Here is a 20,643-nt window from a genome sequence, read left to right on the forward strand (position 1 = left end):
CCGGAGTTTTACATTTAGGATAATACAGCGACCAGACCCAATGGACTCTACATTCCCCTTTATCGTCTAAAATAGGTAAAAGTTTATTGAATAATTTATTTTAAAATAAATAAATATATATATATAAAACTAGCAATATTGGAATTAGGAGAAAGAACAATTTGTCATCACAGCCCCACCACCCGCCCCCCAAAATAATCTTATCATACAACAGACCACAGGTTAAACTTAATTTTTTTAAATACTTTTATTGCATTGTATATTTGGTACCTTTTAGGTGTTTGTCAACAGGGGGTAGTTGTCTTACATATGAAAAAAGAAGGCAGGCTGATCTTTAAATAGAGGGAGAGGAAAGAACACGAACCATCCCTCACAACCAAGTCCAAAATATACGTTCTGGGGCAGTGGACACACACTGTGATTCCTGATTCAATTTCTGCTTCAAACTGACTATTTATATACACAAAAACGCAATTAAAATGATACTGGTTGTCTGTTATCGTTCATGATCCTCAGGTGGCGCTAAACACTGCTAAAAAAAAATAATCACACTGTGAAGAGAAACTGCTTAGAGTGATGAAAGTAAAGAGCTTTCTGTTAGAGAGGAACGAGGCTGTGTTTATTGATGTAGTGTTCGGGTATGGGTGGATATGACACAGAATTCAGTACGAATGACGGGTCACAGGTCATCTGACAAAGAGAACCATTTCCATACAGTTTTGCTAGACCAAGAGAAAAATCTGTATATACAGATGGCTAAAAACATTTGTCTTTTTTTTGTTGCCAAAAATCCAAAGCTATACATCACCATCTCATTGTTAACACTGGGACCCAACTAAGAGTTGGAAGATGAGAAGAAAAACACATCGTCAGGCATACTGCATCCCTGGTAACCTTTTGACCTCTTCCTCCATAGTGACCTCTCAAACGTTGACCTTTTGACCAGCTTCTGATTGGATGAGGCTTTCCAAAAGAAAACGCAAGGTGCAGGACCTATTACACATCAACGCACTGGACCTATTCTTCTGGCACAGTCTTAATCAAACATTTGGTATTAAGATTAGCATTGTTATTAATCCCACAATAGACATTCATGGACTACATTTGCCATTTGCATGATGGTTAGTCCAACCAGTCAATCCAGATCCAAACATGTGCATCGCAGGTCACAGTAGGTCCTAGCTGTTGGCTTATATATGTGTGCACAAGTGCTAGGTAGCCACTGCCAATTGAGTTACTTTAAATACAGTCTTAATCAAACTCAAGTTCAGAGTCTGTAGAGGTCTAGGTTTAAATAACCTGACCACATACCCAAACAGTAACCCTTATTGAGGAAATGACCAAGTCTGATCCCGAATGTGCCAGGGCACAACAAGCACCCCTCACGTCTGGGCTCCTTAGCAGGTTTGGGCTTGGTGACATTTCCATTTGATCCAGGAAGGGAACAGCACTGGATTTCAATAGTCCACAGTTTATTTTTGTTCTAGAGCTATGGAAAACTAAAAGCTTTGGAAGTCAAATTTGGAGTTTGAGTTTCACTTGCTGGATTTATTGAAATGAAAATGGCTGTGCCCATAAAGCACGTTTACATATCTTTTTTTCTCTCTCATATAAATAAGATTAGTTTAAAACAATGGAATTGTGGGTCAGGATGCAGCAGTCGGTCTGACCAGCCCCCTCTTCTTCCAGACAACCGCACAGTGTTGCTCGTTGTTCATTGTCTCCATAGGAACTGTCTATCTGCTTTGTTCATTCAACAGTTTGCTAACCGTTCAATGTTTTTCCCCCAGTTTCAGTTAGAGTAGTCGTCAGCAAGATTAAAAAAGTAAAATGGCAATTTTTATTCTCTCTCCTCTCAAAAAAACAAATGTCACACACACAGGCCAGTTTTTCGCGTCCGAGAGGGAAGCCAAGCTTCCACATGGAACAACCCAACCCACTCCGTCTCTCCAGAAGTGGCTTGAAAATGGCGTTCGGCGTACCCCAAGTCTCCGCCCTTGGCCCGTTCCATTTCTCCTCCGCCCCATTAGCCCGCCTCTGCTCACATGTCATTGGCCAGTTCCTCAGTCTCTGGGGAGACATCGCCATTGGCAATCTTGGTGTTCTCGTATCCAGGGGGCATGAAGGCTAACGTGTAGGGGTAAAGCTTGTGACAGTCCGTGCGGTACAACTCCGCCTTCTCCTTTGCATCTCCTAACGTGCCATTCCGAAGGCCCTCCAGGGCTTCACTGCAAATCTAAAAAGGGAGCAAGAAAGTACATTCCCATAAAATGATAAAATAAAATCCCTATGAGTCCGTGAAAAAAGCATCACATACATAATGGGTGAGTCTTTTAAAATAATGGTTTGTACATGACTATCGCAAACACACCTGAATGGATCTGTTGTTGAGAGACTCGTCTAGTGCAGTGGCTAGCTCCACAGCCTTGCTCGCTGTCGAGGAGTCCAGGTAAACCATCATCTTAGCCGCTACAGGAAGAGTTTGTTTTTTAATCATACGTTTTGTAGGAAGGGCACATGTATATGGCATTTTGTCAAAACAAATCAAGTAAAATTATTTAGAAGGACCATTATAATATCCACACCATACATAATACCCTAATGTCATGAAGCTAATTTGAATTAATTAGTACTGAAATACCTCTAAGTAAACTACTAAATACATCATGTCATGTTAGTAATGTGCCCCTAAGCTGTCACAAGTCTCTAAGCAGTTACTATCTGTGGCTAGCTGTGTGTGTGTTGCCCTACCTGCCACTCGGTGTGGTATGGAGTCGGAGTGCTTGCTGAGGAAGGTTTCGTTGAAGCTGTTGGCGTTGCTGTCTCCGAACAAGCGCGTGATCTCTTGCTTGAGCACGGTCCTCACAGCCGTGGCCAGATCCTTCCTCTCAGAGACTGACACAGGGATGGGGGGAGAACAGGGAGAGAGGAGGAGACACGAAGGGGATGGATAGGTAAAGTTTCAAGAGAGAGAGAGACACACACAGAGAATTACAAAGGAGAATAGCAGAAAAGGTGAGAGAATTAAGAGGTCAGAAAGAGAGACAAGAGGAGGAAAAGGAGGGTACAGATGAACAGATCTAAATCCAAACACGTGGACCCACATACCTTGCTAATCGTGTAGTATTAATCGACTGTTTGGGGGTAACAAGTGGTTTCCTCTCACCTCCTTTGAAGAAGCGCACTAGACACTGGTGCAGCCAGGGGTGGTCTGGGTCTATGGCCACTGCTCTCTTCACAGATTGCAGCATCAGCAAGTATTTGTCTAGGGAGGGGGGGGGGGGGAATGCACATAAGAGCATGCTTTGCAATCACCACCCAACGGCTTCCTTCGAATAAGAGTTTTGTTGATGACTGTGTGTGTTTCTGTGTATACGGTTTCTGCGTGTGTGTACCTTTCCTGAAGTAGATCTCGAAGGCCAGCAGGTGAGTGTCTATCTTGTCTTTAACCAGGTGCTTGAGAGGCGTCATGAACTTGACCGCTTCCTCCAGTGGGTTCTCTACCTGGTGGGGGACACGGGAAGAGAGAGGGCTGTCAGGACGAAAACGCACAAAACAGACCAATCAGGTAGAAACACCCAGTGGATCCAGTCAGGCACCTTGGCCAGCTTGTCGGGTACGAGCTCCTCCTTGGGCCCGCCGATCTCCTCGTCATCGTCCTCCTTCTTCTTCTTCTGGTTCTTCAGCTGCTTCTCCTTCTCGGCGTTCTTCTTCTCCTCCTCCAGCTGCGCCTTCTTCTGCGCCCGCCTCTGCTTGTTCCTCAGCTTCTTCAGCTCCTTGTCAGAAAGGTTGGCTGCAGGGCAGAGGGAAACCACATTGGATTGGCATGCGTGTTCACCAATACACACAGACTGACTAATCATACATCCTCCCACCCTCTAGATAACACCCCCCCACACACACTCACCCGTGTCAGCCTGCAGCTCCTTGTTGTCGTCAGCCAGCGGGTTGTCGTGGAGACAGAGGTAGATTTCGATGGCGGTACGCGCCGCCTTGTAGTAGAAGGGGTGCATGCGCAGCACGTCCTCCAGCTGGAGCAGGTCCACGTAGGAACGCAGGGTCATCTTCCTCATACAGTACGTGTGGAAGTCAAACTGGTCGTCCGTGATCTCCACGAAATGCTGACGGGACACGTGGAGAGGGGGGTCACACATACTAGAACATCAGTCAACAGCCTACATTACACCCTTGCCACAGTGTGATGTAGCACTAGATTCAAAATGTAGAAGTAGTAGTTCTTGTTTTTTGCGCTTGAATGACTTTGTGCCGGTCTGATTGTATTTGATGGTAATTCATGTTTTAATGTACACATTGGTCAACGGTCATTGTTTTTAATAGTGCTCTATGAATAATACATTGAAAATGTATTGAAGAAAGGCCAGCCCATGTAAGTGAGGAGGACTCACCCTCTCGATCTCGTGGCACTTCTTCAGGGCCTCCCCGTACTTGTTCATGGACTTGTAGGCCAGAGCACACTCTGTCTGGAACCACATGCACTGCATCTCGTTCAGGTTCTCCACCGCCGACGCACCCTCCTGTAGAACATAGGGAGACCAATGTAGGAGTAAGAAACGCACACACACCATCATCTGTTTCCAATTCACCGAGAGCTAAACAGATGACAAACACACACAGACACCGTTGTCTGTTGCCAAATCACCAAGAGCTAAACAGATGACTAGCACACATGCATACAATCCTCTTCCTCACCCGAGTGAACTTGGAGCACATCTCCTCAGCCTCCTTGACCAGGCCAGCCTTCAGCATGTACTTGGCACACTTGGAGTTGATGAAGCGGTCGGCCGTGTCCAGAGCCTGGGCCTCGTCCATCCACTGGGCCGCCTCCTTTATGTTACCCGCGTGCTGCACAGCAGGCAAACACACACACGGGGAAAAATCATAGGAGAAGGGAAATGGTAAGAAGGATTCTAGAATGTTGGAGGATGTGACTGTTCTAGAATGTTCAAGTCTGGGACAGTTGGGGGATGTTGAGGGTTCTAAATGGGTTTTTTTAATGTTTGAGAATGCTTACATGAGGGAAGTAGGGAATACTTGTTATTTGATTAGTGACACACACGTGCTCTTACCTTGTATATCTTAGCTTTGATCAGGAACAGTTCTATGAGTGTAGGCGTGCTCTCGATTGCTGTGTTGATATATTCCAGCGCCAGGGTCTGCTGGCCAATCATGTCGTAGTGTTGCGCCAGGAAGTACTGCACCCAAAGCAACGTTGTGGGAGGCTCCTCCTTTCCGTCATCTGCAAGAACCCATATCAACACAAAAATGACAATCACAATGAATAATTCATTTGAACAAAAAAAATGTTTCTCTAATCATGTTTTCTGCAACTCAGTTACAATTCATTGTGAATAGTTTATCCTTTTCTTTTTCTCACCGTTCTGGTTAAACATTCTGCAGCTGTTTAATGACGTTTCAAAGCCCACAACTAATTCTTCAATAATTGAAACCTGCAGGAGAAAAAAAAAAGGACCCATTATTGATGCTACTATATGACGAGGAGGCTGGTACTGATGGAGTGTGTTTGTTCCTCTTTACCTTCTCCTTGTCATGGTAGAGAGACTTGAGGGTGGTGAAGACAGGCGGGCAGCCTTTACTGAAGTTCATCCTCAGGTAGCGGTCAAGACACTCTCTGAACTTCTCACCTGAGGTGAGACAATGAGAAGGAGATGTTTGTGTGCGTGCATTCATACGCCCAACGTACTGTCAGAACTACAATCTTCCTTGGTTTTCTCCTGCACACTGTGTGTGGGTTTGGATAAATGCGTCTGCTGAATTAATCAAACGTAAACAAACAAAAAAAACACCTGTAAACTTAATGTTCCTTTTTTTCACAGGTACCAATGAAGCAAATGAACGAACCAAGTTCATACGTGATTGGTCATACCGGACAGGAAGTTGAGGGGCAGTCTCCTGGGCACCAGTCCTTTGGGGTACTTCACCCACGCATCTTCAAAGATTTTCTGTCTCTCCTCCACGCTGCCTAGAAGCCCACCGCCACAAAGGAGTGAGGTCAGGATGAGAAATCCATACGGACCCAAGGAATTTCTTTCAATAAATTCCTAATATGAACTGTGAAAGTCAAGTTAAGCTTGAGAAATTCTAGCTTGTTGCATTTGTTATACTGTAGTATATATATAGTGTATTCTATATAACAGGATCAGATCTCACTACGTCGCATAATGTAGGTTGCAGGTTAGAACAGTCTTATCCTTTGTGCCATCATGATAGTGCTGTGTAGTTTAAGAGCAGCCTACCAGGCTTCAGGGCCTTCTCCAACCCATGGTAGTAGGACCAGTTCTCGGGGTTCCTCTCCAGCAGACTGCGGTACACCTGCGTGGCCTCCTCCAGACGATCCAGGTTCAGCATCAGCTCTCCTGGAAGGATCAGACACACACCATGCAGGAGGTGACCTCTTATACGGTGGCCCGGCGGGCGGCACACTGGAGAACATCCGAGTCCACGCCGCTAAACACCCACCTCGCGTCTCCTCGACAGCCAGCTTGTCGCAGATCTGCTTCTCGAAGGTGGTCAGGTGCTCCAGGGCCTCCTTGTGGAGGCCGGCTTCCCGCAGCACCTGGTTCTGGTACAGCAGCAGCTCGCTGTACTCGTAGTCCACCTTGTCGGGAGACGTCTGAAAAGAGGGGGAGGGAGACGAGGAGAAAAATGTCACCTTCAGCATGATCATTAGGGGTGCCAAGAAATGAGCTGGGAATTGATTGCTGGGACAAAAATGTAGGAAGCAGCCACAATCTAAAGTTGCCTCAACAGATACATGCTATGAAATGATACAGCATGACAGAACCAATAATAAAAAGAAACCTTATGATGCAGATGTTGTTACATGGTATAATACTGTCCATGGTCCACATCTGTACCTTTCCACCCTTAATTTAACTTTTAAAACATTTGATACAAAGTTGTAATGATGTATTGCCAGATCATTTCAACAGCATTCTGGCCTAAGAAGGATATCCAACCTGTCTATCCACCTTCAAGGAAAGGCTAAAGACGCACTTGTTCCGGGAGTATATGCTATACTATTGTTTTTTTAACACATATATACTCTAAAATACTGTATTACGTCACCACTGGCCAAAAAGTATTAAGGAAAGTGTATTCTCAATTGTCTGAAATGTTGAGATAAGTTAACTTTTAGGTTTTATGTTAGAAAGCATCAGCAGATGGATATCAGTCGGTGGTCTGAACCCACAGACGTGTGTGTAACATCCTGTTCATGATCTCAGAGGGAAGTGTGAAAGACATGGAAAAAGAACATAACAAAATGTTTCAGTTGTTTGTGTTAAGTTTCAAAAGTAGACAAACTTTGATTTATACATGGAGATGGAGATTAATATTAATGACTACGAGAAAGTAGTAAAGCAACAAAGAGAAAATATGAGGACAAGAAGGACAAGAAGTGCAAATTCAGGTAAGAACCAAATATGCCTGCAAACAGAAAGCCATAAAAACCTGAGAATGATCATTAGAGGACAAAATTCTCTCTTATTGGGTTATATGACAGCTAGGCCTCATAAACACCAACAACCAACTGACATAACAATGGTATTACTGCTTGAGACCTTAATCATCACAATTCATTAAAATCTATCAAGTGCAAATGTTAATTTAGCAGTCAAGTGTGGCAAATGCCAGACTAGCCTACTAAATTGCAGCCTTTGCTTTGCCCACATTCCTGCAATCTCTTTAACATTTATTGTAATCTATATTATGTCCCATAAAGTAATGACTGGCAGGACATAGCGTGCAGGGCAGACTGAACGTGAGATAGAATGAAGATATTGAGTTTGTTGCTTTCAGCCCCACCTTGATCTTCTAAAAACATTTTCTTTTAAAAGAATAATCAACTGAACCACGGAAAAGACTATTGAACTTTGACAGCCATGGTCAGTTTGTTGCCCTACCTCCCTCCAGACTCGTCCTGTGTTGTTAAAAAAATAAAATAATTGTGTGAATATAGCAAATGAAAGTGTCCTGTATTTGCTCAATTTATTATTATGAAACCGTATTTCAAATGCAGACCTGTAGGCCTTGGTCTTAAAGAAGGTGATTTCTGTGCTAATTGAAGTTTACTTTTACACAAACGAGGACATCTAACAGTCCACACCTGAAGGATGACATGAATGTTAATGGGGGGACAGACAGGGGTCATCACAGTGCCATCTTCACGCTCCACAACGTCAGGCATTTGCACTCATTGCTTGTGTGTCATCCATATATTTCCAACCAAAATCAAATGGTTCTTTCCAACATTATTCAATGACAAAATTCCTGATCATAAAAATACTTCAAAGTGGATTTGAACCCCGGATCACTTATCTCCATCACTGAGCCATCTCATCTCTTATAATGCAGCGATTTTAACAACACTCATGTGGTTTAAACATTGTGTCGACGTAGTAGAACATACATGTCATACAGTAACACCTGTAACACCGTTTGGGGGAAGTTCAGAATAACTGTTGTCGATGCTATAATGTCTCCAGACCACCTCGTCAGCAGAGTTTCATCAAACAGAACGCAGAAAGAGCGATGCTAGGACTGATGTCTACCCTCCTGAAGGTCTAGAATTAAGAATGCAAGTCAGTGTGAACTATGTGTCTGTAATGGTAAGCAATGTCACGAGCGGCCAATGAACACTAATCGTAAGCAGTGTCAAACGTTAAAGCCTCCCCAGTTTATGATCTCAAATGCAACGTTCACAGCATTCCACCTCCCCCTATAGGCTCACATTTGTAGTTCATCACATCCGTTCTCCGAGTGAAATCCTTCCAAATAAGTGGGTATCTGTACCATTGGATATTCCAACTGGATGTAGTTAAACTGTTTCCTTTACAGCAATGTGTGTACCTTACAGTTCAAAAGGAACACATAACTCATTTTCAGTGAGTACAAAGGCTCAGGCTGACAAGTGATCCTAGGTGTTTGTTCCTGTGTTGCTCCTACAGGAAGAAGAATCTATGCACTGGTTGTTTTGACAGTAGGGCTGTTATGTGTCCTCCAAGCCACTCTCAACATCTCCCTGAGACTCTTCTCCTGTGAGTCTGTTTCAGTTTTACATAATCTTGAAACGTCCAAGTAGTAGATAGGATAATACTACTGAAAAAATCCTTCCTTCTTTTTTTCTTTTTTTTCTCATGTGAAAGAGGCAGTGCTTAACAGAGTTGTTTTTCTCTGTTGGTGTAAAGCTGAGAGAGAGCTGACTGCAGAAAGAAACCAGCTACAGGGAGAGAGAGACCAGCTCCAGACCGGCTTCAACAATCTGGCTGCAGAAAGAGACCATCTTATGAAAGCGATATAAAGGTTGAATGCGACAAACAGTGGTAAACAACCAATTTTAGCTTGTTCTGTTACCTCTGTAAATAGGTCAATCAGCGATTCTAACATTGTGATATAGTATGTGTGTGCAGGGCTCAAAATTAACGTTGTCCCGTCCTCAATGAAAACGATGTCTGGGACAGTACAACCCAGACTAGATGTCTGGGACAGTTCAACACAGACTAGATGTCTGGGACAGTTCAACACAGACTTTGGGACGACTGCGGGACGATAGACCATAACAATGTAAAATGCATACACCAGTGATTCAACACGTTTAAACACAAGGCGGGAGAAACATATCAAATTTAGCTCTAGCTTAAAATTCCATAAATTAAGAACAATTTGTTCACATTAGAAGCGCTGTTATGTACCGTACTGTGAGGGTAAAAGTTAGTTGAGAGCCTTGCAATAGAGTACAGCAAAGTCCTCATCAAGGATGCAAACCTATTTTTGAAAATAAATCGCAAATATTTTTTCTTTTTCTTTTTCTACAACAAAAAAAATCCACACACAGTGAAAGGAGGAGAGAAGAACAGATGTGTTAGGAAGAGTTGTGACTAAATCAAATTCTTTGAAACTTCTAGAAGGCTGTCCCCATGAATGGAGAAAGTTTGACTGTCACTGTTACTATGCCTCTACTGGAAAGAAACCCTGGGAGGAGAGCAGACAGGACTGTCTGGCAAGAGGAGCTTATCTGGTGGTCATAAACAGCAGAGAGGAACAGGTGTGTTTGAGTGTGTGTGTGTGTGCGCACGCGCGCATGTGCGAGTGAGTGCAGGAAAAGCCTTTTCTCTGATCAGTGTTTTGTATATTTTTTCTGCCACAATCAACAGACATTCATCAATGGGTTATATGCATCAGGCCTTAATGTTTGGATTGGTCTGACTGACAGATATTGAGGGGAATTGGACCTGGGAGGACGGAACACCACTGACCACAGCGTAAGACTGAATTTAATAGCTAACAAGTTAGAAACTACCGGTATATGTATATTTATTATTTTAGTATTTTGTAGTCATACTTGACACCATTTTTACATTTGCCAGAATTTCCATTATCTTGCCACTAGCACATTTAATTAGCTTTATTTATTTTTCAAGCCATTATTAAAGGTGTTATTATTTTACATCTCTATTTATACCTTGCTTAATGAGTAAGAACATACAAAAATAACCCTTTATAAGCAACATTTTCCGATTTAAAATCCTTGAAAATGTTCAGCATTTTATAGGGTCTTTCCCACCCCTTTACAACCTAGTTGTCACAGAAGTTAATGAGGGACTAGAAAGTGAATGTGTCATCTCCACTGCAGGTACTGGCAAAAAGGACAGCCCAACAGCTTTAAAACAGAACAAGACTGTGTCGAATTCTTCCATCGTGCATTAGGTCAACTGGGGGAATGGAACGATGAGTCCTGTTCTGCTAAAAATCAACGTATCTGTGAAAAATAGGACCTTTGTCTGCACTGCTGTTAGCTCCTGTAGTGTATTGACAATCTAACATGATCTTGTGCTGTCCAATTACAAAATAGAACACTTAACATGTCAATATTAACAATAGATTAGTTCTTCTTACACTTTCTGTACCAGTTTTAAAGAGTAACTAAATCCTGGCCTATATCCCTTACCTTTGCGATTGGGATGTACTGTTATTATAGTGTGTTTTATATCAATACAATACAAATTTTCGTATGTAACATTCAGCTAATGAACTGAATGCATAGGTTTGATGATTGTTGATGATGTTCATGCATACAAAGAAACAGTAACTGCATTCTTTTAAGTACAATAAACAGTTGAGTATTGACCATGAAATGATAGTGATTTTACTTATCTAAAGTTGCACTTAACCAGAGTTCTTAGACTCTTCCTCATTAATGATGACCCCACCCCCCACCCCCGAAAATGACGCACTGAGTGTGTCTTAGTGAGTGTAAATTATTGAGTGATTTGGTATATGAGATAATACTGCCCACTGTCTGCAAACGCCACTTTCAACTCTTCATTTTACGCCATTAAAGCATTTCATACTGTTAGCTTTGCTCTAAAAGAACGGTAGATCTGTGAAAATAGGATTCCAGCTAAGTGTCCGACATTACAGTTAAAAAGTCTAGATGTATTGTAATGATGATCTTGCACTGTACCCTAATAGGATTTGCTGTTGTCTATAATACAGTAGCTGTTCATTATTGTGTTACATTTTACAACTAATAATGCGATTAAAAGTAATCTCTCGTTTTGCCCTGAGTGAATGGTATTACTGCTCATAAAAGGACTTCAAGAGTCACATGTACAGTAATCACCTGCTTAGCTATCATGCAGTACAAGACAAGTTGTGTTCTGACTTGCCTTTGTACCACTCCCTTGTAGAAGGAAATATGTGGAAGGAACATGACTCATTCACACTTGAATCACTTCAATGGGATATGATGGGACAACTCACGTCTCTGGTCAACAAATCAAAATGTATTTTTGTGCCGGGGGTGGATATGGTTTTGGTCGTGTGGTGAGGATGACAGCCTACCTGTTGTGTTTTCCTGAATTCCTCAATGATCTTGGCGGCCATCTCGTAATCCTCCAAAAGGTGGTAGGCGATGGCATAGCCGATCCACGAGGCCCGCTGGGCCGGCCGCAGCTGCAGTAGCTGGTACCTCGTCTCCTGCAAATATGAACAGGATGGATGGCAGTCGTTAGCTTAGCTTGACTGCTATGCATGGAGAATGTGATGGAAACTAGTTGCTAGTTTAGCAGAACTGCTATAATATTGATCTCACAGGTTAGCATGTCATGTTAGCAACTGGTACCTCAACAACGGACATTACTTAGCAGTTATTTTCTTGACATAGGATACATTTAGCCTAAAACCATACAGGTTACAGAAAACTTTAGCTGTAAAATGTTTGGTTATGTCAAAAAGGTTCTTAATAAAGACAAGAAGAGGAAAGTGCAGAGTCATGGTACCCATCTCTGATAGAGAGAACAGTAAACTTACCCACCCCTCTATCCCCATCCTGCCTTCCCAGCCCTTGAAGCCACAGACCCCTGACCCCACACCCCTCTCCCTCCTCACCCGGTACCCCTCCAGGTCCCTCATCTGGATCTGCAGGAGGGACAGGTCCCTGAGGATCTGCAGGTTGTCCTTGTCCCACTTCAGAGCGTTGCGGTAGCACTTGATGGCCTCGTCATACTTCTTGTCCGACCTTTGCAGCAGCCCGTACACGTGCCAGCCTGGGAGGTCAAGGGTCAAGGAGAAGGGCTGCGCACACACACTTCTATACGAGCAGGATTGTTGGCATACACATACCAGATTATGTTGACTTTGTCAGCTAGAAGTTAACCCCTGTAAAATAAATCTGCCCTTGAGTTTCCTGTGTGTGTGTGTGTGTGTGGTGTCAACACTCACACAGTAGCACTTCTGTGTGTTGAATGCACACTGGTTGTGTTTTCCTGCGTGTGTGTGTGTGTGTGTTTCTACACAGGGCTGTGTTCACAGTAGCCTGGGTCTGAGACAACACACACTTATCTGCTGGAAATGTCAGCAAGGATTTGGCTCAAACGTGTTTGTAGGTCTGAGGGGAAACAGTCCATGCCAATCGCTTTCAAGGCAACAGCTCTGCAATGCAATATCTGACCAGTGTGTGTTGACATTGTCATACTCATAAAAACCACAAGGTTTCAACCATAGCAACCTCTGCACTATAATCATAGTGAATGACCTAACCCCCACACACTCTGTGTCAGGTGCTTAAGGATACAGACGTGGCTTTTGAGGTCATTGCGGAGGCCTCGTCTGACCAGTTCGTAAGCCTCCTCCTTCTTCCCAAGACAGTTCATGGTTAATCCCTTCATCGCCAGGGTCTCTGTACAAAGCAGAGAGTAAAGGGACGAGGGCGAGAGAGCAAACACAGAGGGAGAGAGAGAGAGGACAGGAAAAGAGAGGACAAAAGAGGAAAAGAGAGGAAAAGAGAGGGGAGATGTTCAAGGAGTCATCACTGTGTCTTGTGGTGTGAGGATGTACAGGGAGCAGGAGGAACGCTCCCGTTTTTCTTTACCTCCATGCTCGGCGAACTTGGGGTTGGACAGGATCTGTTTGCAGAACTTGAGCCCGTTTCTGTACTGCTTGTGTTCGTAACATCGCTGTAAAGAGAGAGAGCGAGAGAGAGAAGGAAATCATTCCACTGTCACATACTGTTTACACGTTGGCTACAGCAACATACACAAGATTTCCTCACAGTGGCAAGAAAAAGATGGAAGGGGAATAAGATTTTTGATCCAAAGCAGTCTGTCTCCAACTGAAAGTGAAGATACAGCAGGACTGCTGGATTCTGGCCCAGTGAAACAAAAGTGTGAGTGTGTGTGCGTGCGTGTGCAGGCCGCTTGTTATTACACAAGACAGACAGGGCTAACCCTCATGCCTCAGTCCTTCCTGTTGAAGGTGCCCCACTGGCCCGCAGCGCGTGGGTCAGCAAGGCCATTCAATAGGTATTTCTTACAAATGCCGCTGTCTTCCAAACAAGTTATTTTTAGAATCGCTCCCTGTTGCACAATCCCCACTCTACTCCACAGTTTAAGCTGATTGGAGTGAGAAGGGGGGGGGGGTATGAGGAGGGAAGAATTTGTGACAGAATGTGTTGGATAGAGACTTTGTGTGTGTGTGTGTGTGTGTGTGTGTATGGAGCATGCAATCATCAGATGACATTTCTGCTGCCTTTTAACACCACTGATGGCCAGTATGATGGTGTAACACTGGCCAGTATGATGACACTGATCTCAAATCAATTCTGAGCAGCACACATTTCCCTAGCATCAGGGGAGGAAGGCTAGTCCTAGACACTTGGAGCGCACAGCGATAACCAAGCTTGTTCCTATTGAGATCTTCCCCATTTTGTCAAGATTTAGCACTGGATTGGTGGAGCAAGGGCGGGGTGTCCGTTCAACTGGACTTCAGGGTCTAAACCTCACATTTAATTACAGAGCCCTGTAAGCCTAGCCTGTGTAGTGAGGTGACCATCTTAACTAAGCCTACAGCTCAAAATATGCCATGAGGCAGTTGTACAGATTTATTTGGAAAGGCAGCAGAGAGAGAGAAAAAGAGAGAGGAGAGACGAGAGAGAAAGAGGGAGAGAGGAAGAAAGAAAGCGAGAGAGTGACGTAGCTAGCGATGAATGAAGAAGGCTGTTGAATCAGCGGTAAACTTGTTCTCCACCTTAAGAACCAAACCCATTTCCCTGTGGGCCAGGCCCATACTGTCTCGCTCCAGAGGTGAGGTCAGACGCAGGTGAGCAGAATGAGTTCTGCTACTAATGTTCAGAGGAAAACGATAAGGCCCACTGTGTCAGCATCATAGGCCTTACGGACAGGCCACATCCAGCGACTCAACTTCCTGTCCACTATGGAGTGCCTCTGCCGACTACATAGGCTAGGCTCTTCCATTTTAAACGCAGCTCCTTTAAAAATCTATGTACGTTATTTACAAAACACCAACACATTTGAATTTCAACATCAATATGGAACATGATCTTCTTCTTTTTTTACAACCAAAACACATGCCATCGAGGTGCTACTGGTTGTAGCCTACATTTCGCTGGATGTGAGAAGTAGCTATCTGAGGTTGTACAGAATGAAACGTGTCGAAACACATTTGGAGGAGGAGAAGACACACTGACACACACACACACCCCCACTTGCAGCTTTAATGTAACCTTAGTAACACCAGAAGTGCTTATCTGGTATGTTCAACACCTCCCACCAAAAATAGCTTAGTCCACAGTGGCTGTGTGTGTGTGTGTGTGTGTGTGTGTGGTGTGTGTGTATGCAACAACTAAGACTGAGGCTAGCGAGGGGTACAGGGTACATGGACAACTAAGGCTGTGAAAGCCACTGGGGAGGGACTTAAGTTGAAATTGTGTGGACCACACTGCAGGCGAAAAGCACTGTGGGACAACGGAATCATTCCTATTCCACCAGTAACCTGGGGACTTGCCAGTGAAGCACTGCCAAGGCTGAAGAGAATGGACCAAGGGGTTTGGCAAGACAGGGAGAATTTCATTTTGTCAAAACTTGCATGTAATGTCAATAGCCTACTCTGACACCGCACATCACATTTGAACAGAAATCAAGTCAAACTTGAATGTGTTTATAAAAAGTAGTTTACGATGTAGGAGGGTCAACTTGCTAATGAATGGACGAAAAATATAAGTTGTCTAATCTATGTACCATCAGGATGTAAATAACTAAGCTCTCTCTATAGAGAAAGTGTTCCTTGACCTCTGTCCCTTGCCTATAGCCACAGAATAAACCATCTTCTGGAGTGTATTTAGTACTCCAGAAACACAATGCAATGTTAATTCAACATCCTGACCTTGTTGAATAAGAACAGCATTGAACAGCATTCTTCAAAGCAATCCCCTCAACAATTGGCCTATTCGTGTAGGGAAATAGTAAGGCATTTGACAGATCATGGCAATGTCAACAAGAAAGGTTATTAGTCAGACCTGCATTGCAAAACACGTAATTGAACCAAAGTACAGCACATAGGCAGGAGAATCATACGTTTCCAAATAAGTGAGAACCCTACAACTGCAGAAATGGAATTGAGAATGCATGTCGAGGATATGTATTAATTACACACATTGTTATTGACAATGTTGTCATGTTATTGGACGAACTAACGGAAGTGATGGAATGAACTTTCACTACTTGAGCCAAAATCGTAAATAGCTAGCCTAACTAAGGATATATACGGTATGTGTTGCACATTGTCATTGGAGACTGTTCGGAAACTGATTAAGACTATTGTTCTTCCTCCATTCAGGGATCGACAGCTGAACAGGTTCACTAGATAGGAGAAGTAATATGGCTAACCGCAAATTACTAGCTAGCTATTTTCATAGTAGTTAGCTCAAGCTAGTTCGTAAGTTACTACAATTGCTTTAGCAGTAGCAAGCTAGGAGTTTCTAAGGCAGTTGGTAATGTTGTCTCTATAGGTCTATACTTATACCATGACAGGCAAACAACTGGTTTGACAACTAACTGGCTAGCTCCTTGCTACTGGCTAGCTAGCTATGTCGATATCACTCCTATGGTACTACTACTACAGTAGTCGCTTAATAGTTTAGTTAGAATGGAAACGGTAGGGTACGTTAGCTAGACTAATTATCAACATTGAAAGCTAGGTCGCAAGAGCACAAAGCAGACAGTCTGCGAGAAAAATACAGGTAAAGCTTATCCGGGCACATCTCTGACAAACACATCTTGCTATCTGGGGGCTGAGCATGATGATGATGATGGCTAACAAGTTTGCCAAGCTAGCTATGCTAGCACTAAGTCAGCAATGGTTCAGTGTGTGAGGGGCCTTCTTTCATTCTAAACTTTCTGGGCAGGCAGGCAATTTGTAAAAAAAAAAAAAAGAAAAAGTTACACATTGAATAACCTCGCAATGCAACTGACTGCATAAACACATTTTGTAAATGCTGGGCATAAAATGCCACCAGTGCAGATGAAACAAAGAGCTTGGTTGACAGTTTAGTCCCCATCAATGCTTGTCATGTTGCCAACAATAGCAGCAGGCTAAGGACGGTATCTAGCTAGCTAGCTAGCTAGCAAACAACTGAATAGGCGAGTCCGATTATTAGCCAAGCCAGCAACATTTGTGCCGTTGGGAATCCAGGCAGGGGGACATGAAGGTGCCGGTGTATATAACAATTGACACTTAACTAGCAACCCACTATAACGCATCAATGTGTTGGCTCACCAAAATCCTCTTGAAGAGAGCATTCTCCTTAGGTGGTAGGGTAATTGTCGGCATTGTTGTGGTTGCAATTTAAATTCCCCCCTCGACCTCAGCACATGTAGATAAAGAACGAGTTGAATATGTCGCCAGATCTCTCCCCCCTTCTCTCCGCTCGATTGCTTCGTTTTCGTGCTCTCGTCTTTCCTCTCTCACGTGGTTGACGGTGGACCAGGCAGCCTTCAGCCCAAAATGGCAGTCAAGCAAACTTCTCCGGGTCAAAATGCGGTGCGCTGGTGGGTCGAGCTGTAATTTTTTTTTGTTAATCATGCATTTTTGTACTGACTGTTGTAATTGTTCATTGTCCAGTTTCCCCCAATTAAGGGAATGTGTGGGACTTTTAATCTTTTATTGAATTAAGTAATGAGAAAACCGTTTAGATAAAACAATTTAAACAGTGTTTTGCCGTCAAAGTGACTGTATGCCTGTATGTTTTGGCGTAAAATCAAATCAAACGTACTGCTGTGAGCTATTCAAGGATTCCCCACAAGAGGGGGCTATAGCCATAGAAAAAGTGACACCATGCCCCTGTACCCCTGTTTTGCATTGTGCGAGGCAGAAGGTTAGACACATCTCTTGTTATCAGGTGGCCTCCGACTCCTGTACACCACACTATGTTTCAATATCATTCATCAACACGTTTTTCAGAAACACACAGACACAAAGGTACTGCTACCCTCAATTCAGCATCCTGTCAGCATACTCTTTTTTTATCTACCTCTTTTTATCATGTCTCTTCTCTCTCGATTTATCGTCTTCTCTTCAGCCCTTCATTACCATCGTTCTCGTCTCTCTCCATCCCCCTTTCCCTCAATCTCCCTGGTGGGTTAGCCTATCAGGCCAATAAGCAACAACAAGGAGGGTGTATGAATCCCCCCCCCCCCCCCATCCTGTCTTTGTGACACATCATTTCTCCTGCTGATTAAACCACGGAACACACCCCCGTCTCTGTCTCTTTCTCTCTCTCTCTCTCTCTCTCTCTCTCTCTCTCTCTCTCTCTCTCTCTCTCTCACACACACACACACGTCAGACAGCTGCAGCCAGTGGATTAGCATTTGGAGCAGGGATTGATTAAGACTGTCTGGCTGCTCTCAAGCTTATTTCACTAAATGGGACCTGAGGAGGATAATGTCCCTAACTAAACGCTGGTCCCTTGGGGAGGGTGTGTGTGGGTGTGTGTGTGACAGAGGAGATGTGGCTCGTAATAAACCTTTTATATATTCTCCCATCCCCTCATCTCTACAGTTCCATGTAGATCACCTTCTCATGGCCTTCTGTCTTATCTTCTGTCTGTCTGTCTGTCTGTCTGTCTGTCTGTCTGTCTGTCTGTCTGTCTGTCTGTCTGTCTGTCTGTCTGTCTGTCTGTCTGTCTGTGTCTGTCTCCCTCTATCTAAAAAACACTAAGGCTAAAGTATTTTTACAAATGCGTGTTAAGGGGTAATGTGGCAACAATTAACTCATCATTCGACCTTATTCACTCAACCCCCACGCAGCCCCTCTCTATGTCCTCTTCCTTCTCTCCACCCTTACCTCTCCCTCTTTCTCTCTCCTCTTGGTGGCATCTCTCCTGAGCTTGAGTAATGATGTTGTCATCTCCCTCCCTTTCCATTCATCACTGTCAGAGACATATATAGGGGGGAGAGAGAGATATAGGACGAGAGATGAAGAGGGAGAGAAAGAAGAAAGGCAAGAGGGTTAAGACAAAGGGAAAGAGATTGGGAAGGGTGGATAGACTTGCAACAGTGTGAACAAGGGAATGGAGAGAGAGAGAGTTAGAGAAGGCAGGTGCATGGGTTTGTTTTCTCTTCCCCGTCTAGTGGACAGTGACACAGTGTGGGATGATTCATGATTATTATTAGTGTCAGACAGAATTAAGACGCTGCTCTTTAGCATTTGCAAGTTTAATTATGCAAATTAGGTCTTTCTTCGACACGGCTTTAGGCCTCGGCTCTGCCTGCCGTGAGATATTATATTTCATGTAGAGCAGGATGGTTGGAACGTTTGTTAAAGCAAGTGTCTCTGCAATTGAACATTTCTTTCTATATTTTACAGTCCTTCACTGTCATTATAAATATTTGCAGGACACTCTACAATTGCACTTAAAGGAATACCCGCACGTGCTTGTGCACACAAACACACACACACGCATACATGCACTCATATCCAGAGAGATGCCTTCAGACAGAAGTTTCATTTAATATGATCAGCGAGAACATTCTCTCTTTATTGTTGTATCTTTTCTGAAAAAAAGAAAACAAAAAAGTGTTTTTGTATTTCTCTCGTGTTAACATTTCAGAATTCTGTACAGGATAAAAAGAAATAAGCACTGCTTAAGAGTAAAATCCCAAACTAGAAAAAAATTAGAAGAGGTTTACAATACAAATTAGTAGTAAGACATTGTCTGAAGTGCAATGGCATAGCTCAGATGGGTTAAAAGTGAAAAAAACAGAAATAAAAATACTTCTCTATTTTTTGACAAACAGTAATTTCTTTACAGAGAGTAGAGACAGTATTATCTGATGTATTTAAACCTGTAAAAACATATTTACAAATAGCCTTTTTCTTTTATATAGTTTTTCTCATAGTCAACAAAAAACAAAAAGGAGAAAAAAAAAGATACCATAAAATGACGTTCACAATTTACTTGGTCCCAGTATACAATGATATTTGGAGGAAGCTTTGTTTAATTTTTTAATATTTTGTATGCGTGGGGGGGGGGGGGGGGGGGGGTCCTTCATATTGAAAAAGGACTAATGGTCACCAACTGGGGCCCCTGTGTCCATTAACACTGTTTCCCCCACCTGAAACAGCAGGCCTAAAGGAGCAGGAAGTAACACATTGAATGAGCTAGCTACTCCTGGTCGCTGGTCTGAAGTCTGATTTACACACCTCCTAACTCTTATAGTTAGGGTTTGCAGGAAAGGTAAACTGACTCTTGCTCTCCAGACACTTGGGGGCAACTTCTGTGCCAAACACTACACTCTTCCTTCCAACACCACACAAACACCAAACGGGCTACATCCCCCCGAAACATAAGCAGACAAAAATATATAGGTGACTGTATGGGTGTTACCAACCTTCACTGTGACTGGCAAAAAGGTCTTTCACCTACAAATGTACTGAAAGGGTTCTGGGAAACAGTATTAACACTATGGCATGGACATGGACAATAGATTGGCCAGAGAAAGATAGAAAGAGCGAGAGAGGAAAGGGATTTGATTAAGTTTGTTGTGACATTTTGCATTCAGTCCTCGTTGAATGTTGTATGTCGGTTGGTACAGAAGAGGAAATCAACACTTTATCTCGCAGTATCAAATTATGAAGCATTTGGAAGCTATGCGTGCATCATCCTCTGACACAGTTAAGTCACTAGGGAGAGGGAGTTCAAGCACTAGTGTTCCTAAATCACACTTCTCCTAGCTTTGAGGCCTAAAAAAGCCTGGTACAAAATTTCTCTCTACCCCTAGTTTCACCTCTTAGGTTTCAGGCAAAGGC

The 20,643-nt window shown here is 43.3% G+C and overlaps 1 protein-coding gene and 1 pseudogene across 1 annotated transcript; one reads left to right on the plus strand and one right to left on the minus strand.

Annotated features, from left to right (window-relative positions):
• Nucleotides 1–255: 255 nt before the first annotated feature.
• Nucleotides 256–17,252, minus strand: naa15b (N-alpha-acetyltransferase 15, NatA auxiliary subunit b). The gene is made up of 20 exons (XM_067250443.1): nucleotides 17,113–17,252; nucleotides 13,412–13,496; nucleotides 13,115–13,219; nucleotides 12,430–12,587; nucleotides 11,884–12,018; nucleotides 6,499–6,652; nucleotides 6,276–6,395; nucleotides 5,906–6,001; nucleotides 5,557–5,663; nucleotides 5,396–5,468; nucleotides 5,088–5,257; nucleotides 4,711–4,863; nucleotides 4,407–4,535; nucleotides 3,908–4,121; nucleotides 3,600–3,793; nucleotides 3,396–3,504; nucleotides 3,167–3,265; nucleotides 2,752–2,895; nucleotides 2,372–2,469; nucleotides 256–2,236 (listed from the first exon to the last, which is right to left on the minus strand). Exons 1-20 carry the CDS (start codon nucleotides 17,164–17,166, stop codon nucleotides 2,042–2,044), a joined length of 2,592 nt encoding a protein of 863 aa, XP_067106544.1. The 5' UTR covers nucleotides 17,167–17,252; the 3' UTR covers nucleotides 256–2,041.
• On the plus strand, nucleotides 7,363–11,161 carry LOC136956942 (CD209 antigen-like protein E; annotated as a pseudogene).
• Nucleotides 17,253–20,643: the final 3,391 nt, after the last annotated feature.

The sequence above is a fragment of the Osmerus mordax genome, chromosome 14 (assembly GCF_038355195.1).
Source record: "Osmerus mordax isolate fOsmMor3 chromosome 14, fOsmMor3.pri, whole genome shotgun sequence".
Taxonomy (NCBI): Eukaryota; Metazoa; Chordata; class Actinopteri; order Osmeriformes; family Osmeridae; genus Osmerus; species Osmerus mordax.